The sequence below is a fragment of the Lactuca sativa genome, chromosome 1 (assembly GCF_002870075.4).
Source record: "Lactuca sativa cultivar Salinas chromosome 1, Lsat_Salinas_v11, whole genome shotgun sequence".
In the NCBI taxonomy this organism is placed as follows: Eukaryota; Viridiplantae; Streptophyta; class Magnoliopsida; order Asterales; family Asteraceae; genus Lactuca; species Lactuca sativa.
The window spans coordinates 47,457,154-47,472,278 of record NC_056623.2 but is presented as its reverse complement, the minus strand read 5'-3'; the positions used below and the strand labels follow the sequence as shown (position 1 = coordinate 47,472,278).

General features: G+C 39.3%; 1 protein-coding gene across 1 annotated transcript; it reads left to right on the top strand.

Annotated features, from left to right (window-relative positions):
- LOC111882924 (pectinesterase) lies at positions 1–2,104 on the top strand. The gene is made up of 2 exons (XM_023879290.3): positions 1–1,089; positions 1,177–2,104. The coding sequence occupies exons 1-2, from the start codon at positions 84–86 to the stop codon at positions 1,869–1,871; spliced, it is 1,701 nt and encodes a 566-aa protein (XP_023735058.1). The 5' UTR covers positions 1–83; the 3' UTR covers positions 1,872–2,104.
- Positions 2,105–15,125: the final 13,021 nt, after the last annotated feature.

The following is a 15,125-nucleotide window of genomic DNA, read 5'->3' as shown; positions in this document are numbered from 1 at the left end:
CAACACTTTACCCATTTTATCAAATAAATCGTACATACTAATTAAATCCAAACAAATATGCTCATAAAAATAAACCATAATATATGTACATTGTACACACTTCGACTCATCACCATGCCTCATCCTGTAGTCGCATGCATCTGCTCACTATGTCCAACTCCAACTCCAGCAACAGAAACATCACACTTTTACTTCTTATTGCTTCCATCATACTAACTTCTCATGTCCATGGAACTACTCCAGACTCCGACATCATCAAGTCATCTTGTATCACCACTTTATACCCAGACATTTGCTACTCCACCCTCTCCACCACCAAAAACCTCGTAACTAAAAAGGACGTAATTCAACTTGCTATCAATAAAACAAAGGAGACCATTCGAGGAAATTTCAACGCCATAAAGCAGCTTGCATCCACTTCCAATCTCAAGAAACGCTGCAAAATCGCGCTGCATGACTGCTTAGAGATGGTAGCTGGAACTTTAGAAGATCTTGACATGGTGATTGAAGAGCTGAAGGCATATCCAACAAAGAAATCTCTTCGGCAGCAGGCCGACGACCTCAAAACCCTCATGAGCACCACCATCACCTACAAGGAGACCTGCTTGGACGACCTCTTTTATGATTTAGACTGTAAGCAGTTGTCCAAATCAATCATCCAAGGCCATGACCTCAGTGGAAAGATGTGCAGCAATATACTGGCTATGATTAAGAACATGACGGACACAGATATGGCCCACAAGCCAGAGTCGGATGTACGAAACCTCAAGGAGGAGATATGGCCGGAGTGGTTGTCTACAAGAGACAGGAAATTGTTTGGGTTGTGGGGAGTTGAGCCAAACGTGACTGTGGCCAAGGATGGTAAAGGAAACTATACGACGGTGGGGGCAGCGGTGAAAGCAGCTCCTAAGAAAAGCAAAACCCGGTACCTGATAAAGATTGCGGAAGGGGTGTACGAAGAGAATGTTGAAGTTCCAAAAAACAAACCCAACTTAATGTTCATCGGTGATGGAAGAGAAAAAACGATTATTACAGGAAGCAAGAACGTCGCCGGTGGAGGCAGCACTACCTGGACCTCCGCAACCGTAGGTTAGTTTGATTAAATAAAGTTTATTTATAGATGGAAGATTTATAAAAGTTTAAGATGGACTAAATTATTATAGCATATTGTCACAGGGGCCATGGGTCAAGGATTCTTGGCACGAGATATTACATTTCGAAATACAGCAGGACCTTCAGGGCATCAAGCAGTGGCACTACGTGTTGGGTCTGATTTATCGGCGTTCTATAGATGTAGTATTCTCGCATACCAAGATACTCTTTATGTCACCACCGGACGTCAGTTCTTCGTCAACTGCATGATCGTCGGCACTGTTGATTTCATATTTGGTAATGCTGCGGTTGTCTTCCAGTTCTGCGACATCCTGGCGCATCGCCCGAATCGCAAGCAAAGGAACATGGTGACAGCTCAAGGCCGGACAGATCCTAACCAAAACACAGGCATCGTCATTCAAAGAAGCAAAATCGATGCGACTCCTGAGCTTAAGGAGGTTCAAGCAAATTTTTCAACGTATCTTGGAAGGCCATGGAAGAAGCATTCAAGAACGGTGGTGATGCGATCGACAATCAGTGACGTGATAAAGCCTGAAGGATGGCATCGTTGGAATAAGTCATCGTTTGCGTTGGACACGTTGTATTATCGAGAGTACAGAAACGTGGGGCTTGGAGCTGATACGTCTAAGAGGGTAAATTGGACAGGGTGGGGTGTGATGAAGACGAAGGTTGAGGCGATACCTTTTACAGTTGGAAGCTTCATCAATGGGTGGACGTGGTTGATGTCCACCGGCTTCCCTTTCTGGCCTGGTTGGTAATTAATGCTAAAGCTATAATTATAATAATACTAACAAAATTAAATTAATGCACCATTTAGGCGGTGTAATATTATTTTCCAGTAACTGCATGTATTCTTAATGTTAATCACATTGTCATTTGGCAATCGTGTTTTTGGAAGATGAAACAGAAAGGAGGATCTAGTCATCTCCCTCGTCTTTAAGGCATGTATCCATTTAATAAATTTATGGATTGACACATGTTTTTCCTACAAGTTTATTATTATTATTATTTTGGATATAATGATCGACTCTTATGTTAAATTGAACATTTACTTTAAAATTATAAATGTTTTGGTTTTCATTGAACAATTCAAAGGTTAATGAACTCTTTATTTGAGTATATATGAATTAAGATTGAGTTTAATCAACATCTTAACTGTGACAATATAATATATCTTTAACAATATATATATAATTGTTATTAAAAAATCATTAAAAAGTTATCTAAATTATTATTAGTAATTTAATTTTTATGATATAAAACAATTTATCATTTGTAAATTATTATATATAATAAAAAACAACTAGCAAAACTTTTAGGTTTTAGACTTTGATCACAAAAGTTTGTATATCGACAAGTTTGGTCTCTTTAGAAAAAATAAATTATAAATTTGTCCCTTTAATTTACAGAGAAGATCCTTATGGATTTTTTTTTATTTGTGTTTTAGACTTTGGCCATAGTATTTTTCATATACTAGAAGCTTTGTTCTCTATCTAAAAAATAAATTACCAACTCTCCCTAGAATTTGCAGAAAAAGTCCTTATGCTTTTTTATAGAATAAGTAGACTACATTTCCCATGGGAGAGGACACTTTCTAGTTAATAATACTAATTTTTAAGAGATATATGGCTGGTCATAGATGATAAGCTATGTGCATGTAGTCAACAAATCCGTAAACTCGCTTGTAATGCAGGTTTAATATCTGTGCGGCTAGCGAGCTCAATAAAACAAGAATTTTAGTATAACACAGTTTTCATCCATGACTCCATGTTGTTACATAGTATAATTTAATGTCGCTGAGTAGTACACCAAAAACAGTAAATTGTTGTATATACTAATATCTTATCCGAAAATATCATCATACATAAACCATAAACCTTGGTAACATCGTGTGTTTGTGTACAAAAGGGTTACTTCTCTTGACAAAGCAGTTATGTTTTCATGTGGGGAGGTAAATCACTAAATTGTAATCAAAACGTGTGAGAATAACTTTTTATGCATCATTTTCATTAAACGGATTTAGAACTAACCTTCATGGACGAATCAACAACGTTTTTACAAAATTAACCTTCATGAACTAACTTTCTTGTTCAGTTTTATATCACTGTGATTGTTGTTGTTTTTATTTTCCCTTTCCCTCTCTCGACGAAATTTCTACTAATTCCCCTGCCATCGACCCAATAATTACACTTTCACCTTTCTACTGTTAACATATGGTATTGTATATTATATTATATAAGAAACTGAACCACAAAATTTGCGGTAGTACTGTGTATCCCCACATACATTATAAACTAGGTTATTGTTCATGCTACCAATGGCAAATCGTACAAGGCGTACAAGTTATTCGCAATGTTTCAACTACAAAAAACCATCATATCATAGGTCCTTTCATTTAAAATCTGTATATAAGTGATCAGGTGGTTTAAAAACAACTATTTTTTTTATTTCCGCGTTAACATGATTAAAAAAAAGCGATTCTTGATTGATATTTTTGGAGCTAACAGGCTTCCATTGTGTTATGTATATGTTTAATAATAATATTATAAAAAAAAAAATTATACGTTGGCTTTTTCGGATCAATATTCAATTTATTTATTTTCTTCATAAAAAATTGGTTTTTCTAAACTTTTTTTTATTTGAACATTTTATCAGGTAATCTTCCGGTTGTAGACAACTTTTTTGGAAAAACTCTCAAATTTTTTGTTCCATAAAAAACTTTCAACCTTTATTTCTCCGGAAAAAACCCTCAGTTGTAACAAAAAAAAATTAATCTAATTTTAGATTTCATGTTTTTCAAATTAAAAACATTTTCAATCTCAAGTAGTTTGATCCCAAAAAATGTTATTATATTCCTTTGAAACTCAAATTTGTTTCCATTTGAACCAAATTTTTTGTTTTGACTGTAATTTTTATGTTATTAATGTTTTTATAGTATTTTTAATGGTCTTCAACATTAGAATTTTAAGAAAAAAAAAACATTTGATTTGTTTGAAACAAAAAGAAAGACTATTGTATTTGATTTTTATTAATAAAATTGATATCAAAATCTATTTATACCATGCGTGGAGATTGTAACAAGTGAAAACAACATTCTAAGTTTGCTTGGTATCTTAGATTGTTTTAAAAACCAAACAGAAAGACACATTCCGAACACTAATTTATGCTTAGAAGCTAATTTAAACTTTCATGTTTTCCCATTAAAAATATTGTCAAGTCTAACTAGACAATTGATTCACCCATTACAATCTTTAATCATCCTACAAATAGATTTCTATATCTATTTTGCCAACAATAATTACACATGACATCTTTCTCTTTTTTCTGAGAAAAATTAAAATCTAATATTTTCTTCAAATTTTAATGTTAAAAACTATCAAAAAATCATAAACATCAAATATATATATATATATATATATATATATATATATATATATATATATATATATATATATATATATATATATATATATATATATATATATATATATAATCAAAAAAGGTTCAATATATAAATAAAGGCTTTATGATATTAACTCTAAATTTTGTGATCCCTTAATTTCGTAATAGAAAAAATTAAGTTCTTTAGATCGTGCCTTTTATAGGCTAACATTATCCGTTTTTGCAAACTAACCGGCTTCTATTGCCCTTTATATGATCCGTTATGTTAAATTTATATGTTTTTTTTTGTTGAGAAACCAGATCCAATATATATTTTTTTCAACTATCAATTTTAAAAGTAATGGAATTCAAATAACCAATTAAGATGAATATATATATATATATATACTATTAAAAGTTGGAGAAAGATTAATTATCGAAGAATATTTTGTGTTTGAAATTTGAATAGGCAGTGGATTCTTTAAAAGAGGTGCTAGGATCGAAGCACTTGGAAAATCAAAGCCTTTTAACATTTTGCACACTTCTTATAAGAATATAAGTATAAAGGAAAAATGTTATTCTTGTTATATTATTTTTGTTGTCATTCTTGTTATATTATTTTGTTGCGGTGTCACTTCATTTTTGCTATTTAGAGATGGATTGTCATGACATGCTGAACTTTTTTGAATTATTGAAAAAAAAAAACAAGAACAAATATGAATTTTGGACTTTCTCTCTCATATGCAATGGTTTGTCGAGAGAGCATGTTGAGACCACCATGTTGAGGCCAAGGGGTGTTGTGTGTCGAGGCCATCTCATCTCGTTAAGTTTCTTGCCAAGGCAACACCCTCTAGCCTAAATACAAATTTGCTTGCATAAGTCCTCTCAACACCATTTCTTTGAAGTGGTGATGATATGGAAAGTGGTGGTGATCATTGTTGTGTTGATGTGGTGCTACATGGCATTGTGAAATGTGATCTACATCACATAAGGTCATGCATCTTTTACCCAATCATGTACCTTTCTTTCTTTGTATCTTTTCTATTAGTTAATTAATTAAAAATTATTAAATAATTAAAAAAAAAATAAGAAGGATATAATGATGCAAAGTGGTAAATATTTTATAGTTGTGTGGTGTAAGTATGGTGATGATATGACGTTGAGGTGACAGTATTTTTGGTATGATAATATTATTAGTATGCTTGAAGGAATAAGTCGTTTCTACAGCGTTTTCCTACCTACCTTCAAACACAATATGATCTTTAAATGTTATATAACTTCTTGCAAAAAACACTTATTTTAGAAAAATAATTTATTTATTTGAATAAGTATACATTTAGGGTTTTTCAATAATGGTTATAATTTGTAACTCAAGGGTTAATAGTTCAATGATATCAGGTGTATTAGAAACCTAATGGCACTTGGTCTAGCGGTAAGGAGTGACTCTCTAAAATAAGATGTTATTGGTTCAAGTGGCTCTATGAGACATATGTGGTATTTAAAAGTATGTTAATTTGTCTGTAACATTCCATTTAAATTAATTAAAATAAATAATAAACCCGGAGCCCCAAGATGTAAATTTATAATTTAAATTATTATATAATATCCCTAAAATCAATAATATTTAGCGGAGAGTTGGTTTCGGGGAGCCAAATGATATATTTTAGACTTTTGGGGGTCAAAGTGTAATTTCAGGATGTGTTTTGTAAAGATTTTTAGAAGTTAGGGTGTGTTTGGTAAGTATTAGACTTATTATGAAAGGATTTTGGAAAGCTAAGGATTGTTGGGTAAATTATGGACTGACTTTGAAAAGGTTTTATGTAGGCAGGGGCTAAAAGGTAAGTTTTGGGTTAAATTGGAAAGAATAATAGAAGGAGGGACCATTTATGTGATTATGAGATAAACCTTAAGGGATCTGGGTATAAAATCCTAACACCACTGGTAACCCTAACCCTATTCTTGGATGAAGCAGCCGCCACCACCTTGTGAGTCCCCAACTGTCACCTCCCTTCTTCTCGTTTTTCCGATCAGCGAACGGCCACAAACGACCGCAAGACTGCCGCCATCCTTTTTCCTTCTCCAGTCGCCATCATGGAGCACCAGCCACCGTCGTTTTGTGAGACGATCACCACCCTAGCCGTCGTGACGCTCCCTCCTCGTTTCGTCGGAGGTGCGCCTCAGCCACATTTGTTGCCGTCCGCCACACCCATGCTGCCGTTGCACCTCAAAAGTGGAAGACGAAGCCGCCTTTAGCCACCATTGATGTCGTTGCTGCCATTTTACCTTGATCTTCCGCCACTAGCCACCATGAAAGGTAGTTGTGTGTGTGTGTGCTTTGGTGCGTTTGTGTTTATCTCTGCAGTGAGAGGGTGTTGTGTGTGGGTGTTTGTTTGGCCAGAATCCACAAGAACAGCCACCACCACCATCGTGAAGTGGTAGCTGCCACCACCGGCCACCATAAGGGTGGCTATGTGTGTGTGTGTGTTTACTTATTATGTGTGTGTGTGTGTTTATGTTGGGATTTTGGTGTTGTATGTTGTAATCGGGATGAAATAATGAAAAGAAAACTCATAACCACCACCGTGAGGTGGTGGCTGCCGCCACCAGTTGCCGTGTTGGGTGGCGGTGTGCCTTGCTTGTGTTTAGCTTGCTTTTGGATGCTTGGACATAATTGGACTAGAACCGTAACCACCACCCTAAGGTGGTGGCTGCTGCCGCGAGCTGTCGTTGGCCACCACTACCCAAGGTGGTAGTGGGTGGTGCCCGACCTAGGAAAATCCCTAATTGACCTAATGAAACCCTAATGGGCCTAAGGACTTAGCTTTTGGGCCTAATTGGGTTGTGATGGGTTGGAAACCCTAATTAGGGTTTGGAAAACCCTAATTTTGGAAACGTGTATTTTGGATTCGTCGGGACCCGCGTTTGGACAATTGGATTTAGGATTATGAATTAATCTCGACCACACTATATGATTGACCTAGTAGATTTATGGACTTAATGGGTTAAGTCCTTAACGGGTTAAGTAGCAACACTTAACCCTACAACAGTTATTTATGAAGTCCTAATTTTGGTCATGTTGGGGTTTGAGTTGTGAGATGGTGAGTGGAGTACCAAGAGACTATTGTTCCAGTGGGAACCCATCGGTTAAGTGTAGTAGGAGTGGGATTGTCTAAGGATGTATCTATGTTGAGAAAGTGCCTTGCCTATGAGAACTTCCATCAGGAGTGGTGGTGCTTAGGCCAAGTGGGTGTAAGCACCTATCGATATTGAGCTGCAAAGCATGATTTGGTGAACTCAGTGTAGTGATGCCTTAACGATGAGATTATGGGGTGATCAGAGCACAAGTGGATCTGGGTGGAAGTAATCGCTTGGGATTATCAGGAGAAACCATGGAGTGAGCCCATGGTGAGTCAGTGAATGAGAGAGTGTTTTAAGACTACGGGGAGTCGTAGCATCCATGAGTCAGTGAGGGAGTATCGTGATACTTCGGGGAGCCGTAGTACTCACTAGTCAGTGAGAGGGTTTCGTGATACTACGAGGAGCCATAGTGTTCACTAGTTAGCGGGATAGTGTTGTGATACTGCGGGGAGTCGTGGTACTCACTGGTTAGTGAGACAGTGTCGTAAGCCTGCGGGGAGCCGTAACACTCAGAATTCGATAAGAGTGAATATTGTTCTTCGAGGAACTGTAGTATTCACTAGTCAAAGTATGACGAAGAGGAGTTCTTAGACTGGGGTAGCCTTACCGCTGAGTCGTTGGGAACCTGGTGGTCGGGCCAAGGGCGAGACTGGGGTCTCCATGATGGTTGGAATTTGTTATATCTCGAATTGAGGAGAGGTTGTTGAACAATCAAAAGGAATTGGAAAAGTAACGTATGCATAGATTCTCGGATCACAGGCTGTGAGTTGGATATCAGATTGGATTTGAGTGGTTCCAATTTTAATGTCAAACCAGACTCTCGAGTTTGATGTGGCCCTATCTCTGTAAAGGATAGATGGGTTGAGGTTTCAGATTCTTGATGGATTTCATTTTGAGTGGAGTGGTTTGGCGTATAAGAAATGGTAAGGGATGATTTCGAGGACGAAATCTAATTTAAGTGGGGGAGAGCTGTAACACCCCATTTATTTATTAGATAAATAAATAAATTAACGAACGAACGGTAGCCCTAAAATAAATAATTATATATCAAAGGATGGTCTCGAAGGGCTAAATGTCATAATTTTAGAAGCTAGGGGTTAAAAGTGTGAGTTCTGGACTTAGTTTGTAAACACATTTATGAAGACAGGGACTCCATGGTAATTATCTGGATTTGATTTGAAAGGGAAAGAGGTGGAAGGATTGAATATGTCATAATTGAGATATTGGGGTTAAAAAGGTAAAATAGGGACTTAGATTGAAAGGAATAAGAGAAGGAAGGGCTGGAATTGTAATTATGGGAAAGTTTCTCTTTGGACGGGGTATATAACTCATGGAACCCTAACCCTAGGGCATGTGTTGCAGCCGCCAACCCCCTAAGCAACGGTCTCCATTCCCCACCCTCCTCCTTCACCTCCGATAGCCGCCATCACCGGAGGACGTCCAGCCGCCACCATCTCCACTGTAGCCGGAAGTCGGGTTGCCGAGAAGAGCCGCTTGGACCGGTCGAGAGGCTGTTGTTCGGCCTCAGCGTTGTAACCTCCACAATTCGACTTTTTCATCAAGTGCACTGCCGCCATCCCGTTTGTTCGATCTCCGGTCGCTGCTCCGTCCCACAGCAGATAGCCGTCACGCCACCTTCCTTTATCAGTGCTCCAGTCGAAGTTCTCCACCCTAAGGCAGATCAGTTGCGTTTGCATCGTGTGTCGATAGGCCGAGACTCAAGCAAACTCGCCACCACCGTGAGGTGGTGGCTGTTGATGCAAACCACCGCTTGCCGCCGCATTTACTCCCCCTGTCGTGTCATGTCGCCACCAGCCACCGTCGGAGTGGCTGTGAGACTGTGTGATTGTGTGATTCCGATTTAATATGTGCAATATCATGTGGTGTGTGTGTGTGTGTTAGTTTATGTATGGGGTGTTTTGTCTAGCCGGAAAGTCGGGATTAGCCACCACCACCACCATGAGGTGGTGGCTGCCACCACTTACCACCACATAGTGGCTATGTGTGTATGTGTATGTTTATTTCCTTTTTAGTGAGTTTATTTTTGGGGTTGTAAATGTAATTTGAAAATGGAATAATAAAAGAAATTGAAAACCACCACCTTAGGGTGATAGCTGTCGCCACCGGCCGCCGTGTCGGGTGGCGGTGTGCTTTGCCTCATTGTGATTGATTCATTTGGGGTGCTTGAAACCCTAATGGGCTTAGTGAAACCCTATTGGGCCTTGTGAAATTATAACGGGCCTAATGAACCCTAAGTAATCAAAAGACCAAGCTAATGGACCTAATGGGCTGAGATGGGGTTGAAAACCCTAATTAGGGTTTAGAAAACCCTAATATTAGATTTATGAGCTTGGACCTATCGGGACCCACATTTGGGCTATTGGAATGGAATTGTGTGTTAAGCCCAATCACACCAGATGGTCTATTTAGAAGAGTGATTGATTTAATGGATTAAGTCCTTAATGGGTTAAGTGAGAAACACTCAACCCTAATTATCATTTTATGTGAAGCCCTAATTTTACTTGAGCCTTGAGTTGGGCCTTTCCATTGGGCTTTGGTGATGGGATTATTAATGGGTCATCCAAGAAGAATCACATGGACTAGAATATGTTGTTGGGCTTTAGATTAAGACCCATATGAGGGGTTGGGCCCAATTTGGAAAATTGGGCCATAAGTGGACCATATGTTGGACTTTGATTTCTAGTTGACCTTGGGCCTATGGATTGGGCCTTGGGCTTGAATAAAGCCAACCTTGGGGTAATGTAGCAATTATCCAAAGTATGTACATATGGTTATGTAGTGGAACTCAATTATGAATTGGGTGTTATTTTGGTGTTGACAGTTCGGGAATCTATCATCCAGCAGCTGGGGTTGAGTCTATTGGACTTCAGCAGTATGGGATTGAGTCTGCAGAACTTCAGCAGTGCCAGGTGAGTCTTCTCACTATACTTTACCTAGAGTGGTAGTTATGTGTGACCAAATACTTGAGTTGTGCATTTCTATGTGATATGTGTTGTGTGTTATATTATATGATATTTAGACCGGACCGGAGGGTCCAACGAATTATGAGACCAGAGGGTCCTCACTTAGACCGAACCGGAGGATCCAACGAGCACTGAGACCGGAGGGTTCTCACTTAGACCGGACTGGATGGTCCAACGAATTATGAGACCGGAGGGTTCTCACCTAGACCGGACCAGTGGGTCCAACGAGCTGTGGGACTGGAGGGTCCCACTGAGACACATTGACCGGAGGGTCTTACAGAGCTATAGCCTTGAGTGGCTAATTATTTGTGCGTGGTATTTTGGTGAACTCACTAAGTTCCGTGCTTACCATGTTATGTGATATGTGTTTCAAATTTTTCTTAGAATCGCGGGAAGGCACCGACTTGATTGTACATAACAGAGAAAGAGCTATGTTTTGAGGATCCTAGATTATTAATCAAACAATAATGAAGTTGTGTTTTATAAATTAAATAAATGAGACTTTTATGAAATGTGTTATAAGAATTATATGATTTTAAAATGAAAAATTTGTTCGGAAATTTATGGTGTTACAAGTTGGTATCAGAGCTTTGGTTTGAGGGATTCGGATGCACCTTCGGGTATGTCTGGACTCAAACTGAGGATTTGAGGAAAATTGCTCAAAAGAAATGATTTTCTAAAATGAGCAAGAGTTTCTAAGATAAAAACGAGAAAGAGCAGTGTGTACAATCAGCCAGAGCCCGAACGGTGATTTCCTAAAATACCCTTACTTATTTGTGTTATGAGTTATCATTGGGATATTAGCGATGCATGCTAGAATATAGGCTAAGTATTTCATATATTAGGGCTAGAGTTGCCTGGTTTTTGATGCCTTAGCCTAGGAGTTGGTTTTTTATCTATGATGTGCTTTGAGTATGCGCAGTGTAAGAATATCCAGCATGAATCTTTTAGAGAGAGTTTTGAGTAGAGCAGTAATCTAGGAGCGATACCTATACGGGCATTGGAGGAGTCTACTGAGAGAGTAGTTAGATACCCGCATGGGGTAGATTTGCTTGAGTTTGGTGACACCTTTGAGTGTGTGTAGAGCAAGTGGAGTTGTAACCTAGAGTGGTTTTACGTGATGGTGGAGATTATTAGATGCATGAAGGTTGCTTGCTTCGTGCTTTGTGGAACTCTTGATGATGGGAGTCAGCTATAAAGTGAATATGACAATATTCAGGAGGTAGATAGCTGGCATCATAAGGATTTTTTTAGCAGCTGATGGCAAGGAGGTGTGAGAAACTAAGAAGAGCCTAGGGAGTGACCTTTATCAGATGATTATGCTGATAGGGGAGAGTATTCGCAGGAGAGCAACCATTATGACGGGATTGGTGATTGAGGAGGTTGAGTAGCTACTTAGGAATCTGGGATGATCTGTGTGGAAAGTATGGGTAGATGTGGCAGGTAGTATGGGCTCGTACTATTGAAAGCAGAGGACTCATACTCGATATAAGGAGGATTCTAGAGGTTCTAAGTAGCAGATTGCGAGGTGATCACATGGTTCGAGTACCATGATCCGTAGCAGATTGAGAGGTGATCACATGGTTCGAGTACCATGATCCATAGCAGATTGAGAGGCGATCACATGGTTCGAGTACCATGATCCATAGCAGATTAAGAGGTGATCGCATGGTTCGTGTACCATGATCCGTAGAAAATTAAGAGGTGATCACGTGATTCGAGTACCAGGATTCGTGGCGGTTAGTGCTTTGGAGTTCACCATCTATTCTGTTGTGATTGGTTAGACTAAGAACAGGTACGATAGAATGTGGGGCCGGAGGGCCATGGCGAACGAGTTTCAGTGGGGTATACCGTGAGGGGGAATCAATTTAGTTCCTGAGAGATTACTAATGGCGAGATACCAGTTGGAGTCCCAAGACTCAGGGATAAGTAAAGAGAATGCTTTATGTGGGATTGTGTGTGTGTGTTTTTGTGCGTTTGTGTTTATTTCTGCAGTGAGAGGGTGTTGTGTGTGGGTGTTTGTTTGGACGAAATCCAGGAAAACAGCCACCACCACCACCGGCCATCACAAGGGTGGCTATGTGTGTGTTTACTTATTGTGTGTGTGTGTTTATGTTGGGATTTGGTGTTATATATTGTAATCGGGATGAAATAATGAAAAGAAAACTCATAACCACCACTGTGAGGTGGTGGCTGCCGCCACCAGCCGTCGTGTTGGATTGCGGTGTGCCTTGCTTGTGTTTAGCTTGCTTTTGGTTGCTTAGACATAATTTGACTAGAACTGTAACCACCACCGTGAGGTGGTGGCCGCCACCGCGAGCAGCCGTGAGCTGCCGTTGACCACCACTACCCGAGGTGGTAGTGGCTGGTGCCCGACCTAGGAAAACCCCTAATTGACCTAATGAAACCCTAATGGGCCTAAGGACTTAGCTTTTGGGCCTAAGGACTTAACTTTTTGGCCTAATTTGGTTGTTATGGGTTGGAAACCCTAATTAGGGTTTGGAAAACCCTAATTTTGGAAACATGTATTTTTGATTCGTCAGGACCCGCATTTGGACCATTGGATTTGGGATTATGAATTAATCCCGACCACACTATATGATTGACCTAGTAGATTTATGGACTTAATGGTTTAAGTGGGAACACTTAACCCTAATCGTCATTATATATGAAAAACCCTAATTGGGTTTGGGTTCTTATTGGGCCATTTACTGGACTAAGATGTTGTGGGCCTTTGTGGGCCAATTGGGAACATATTTATGGACTAAGGAAGTTATTGGGCTTTAGGATAAGGCCCATTGGAGAGGCTTGGGCCTAATTTGAAAAATTAGGCCATAAATGGGCCTTGAAGATTATAAGATATTGGACCCTCGGAATGCCAATTGTTTGGACTAGAATAAAGGGTTGGGGCTTAAGACAATCCCATGTAGAGGCTTGGGCCTAATTTGGAAAATTGGGTCATATGATGGCCTTGGTTGATTATTGGGCTTTTCGCCTTTAGAGTGTGAGTTTGGGCCTTGGTTTTGAACCAAGCTAGGTTAGGGGTAAAATGTTCCATTTACCCCAAGTGTAGATTTATGGTTATGCATTGGAACCCAATTATTAATTGGGTGTCATTTTGATGTTAATAGTTCGGGAATTTGTCAACCAGCAATGGGAGTTTTATTCGCGGGACTTTAGCAGTGACAGGTGAGTCTCCTCACCATACCAATGGGTGTAAGGCACCAAGGCCGGCCCATTTATTTAGTTGTGATGATTATTAGGAAGGTGTTATCGATACATTATGTATTTATGTGAAGACCATGCGGGGGTTCCCATGGCAATTAGTCATATGTTGTATGCTAGTTTATTGTGTGATACTTGGTATGCTAGTTGTCTTTGTGATACTTGCATAGAAGACCTAAGGGGGTTCCCGGGGCACTTAGGTGTAAGACCTTGGAGGGTTTCCATGGCATCCTAGGTAAAGACCTTAGGGGGGGTTCCTGAGGCACTAGGGTTTAAGACATTGGAGGGTTTCCATGGCATCCTTAGTTAAGACCGTGTAGGGGTTCCCATGGCATTGGGCTAATACCCTGGAGGGTTTCCAGGGCACCCGGAGTAAGACCTTGGAGGGTTTCTAGGGCATCCCTATGTGTTATATGTATGACTTGTGTAGTTGATATGATTTATGTGATTATGTGTATAAGACCTTGGAGGGTTTCCATGGCATCTTTATATGTGTACATGCATGGTTATGCGATTGATATGGTTTATGTGATTATGTGGGGTATGCTCTGGGGAACTCACTAAGCTTCGTGCTGACAATTTTGTTTATGATTTCAGGTATCATTGTTTTGGAAAGGAATGGCTCAGCTTGATCGCAACGTACACACCCATGTTTTCCGCAACGAATGATTTTGGGATGAACTCTAATAAATATTTTTAATTAAAAATGTTTTGGAATGTTTGGAATAAATGGTGTCTATGTTTGTGTTATCATAAAAATGAAATTTTTAACCCTGATTTTTTGGTCGTTACATTGTCGTTTAAAAAAAATAGGCGTATTGGAAAAATGTATCTCCTTCAAATTGGTCAAGGGTTCAAGTCCCTAGTGGACAATAGGTGTAGACTTAAGAGTAGAGATCAGTGGGTGTATAAGTTACCGTTATAAAAAAATTATGGCTTTTCAATTGCTTTGACTGTCTCATCCTAATTTAAGTGATCCACTGTCAGTTCGAACATAGAATATTTGTAACATCCAGATTCATGTAGGCAACGCGGTCTAGTGTGGATCAAAGCACGGTCATATCATTTAAAATTGTGACGTGGTCAGGAGGTTATCCGCGGCGCGGTAGCGGCTAGGAACTAAACCTTAAATCTCAGGATTTGTGTCACACCCCCGGTCGGCGACGAAAACACTGAGTTGTGCGACGTTCGATGTTGGATCACAGTTATTGAACATTACAATAATATAACATAAATATCGAATATTTCATTACCAAAAGCAGGGGTTACATTAGTTCGAATGTA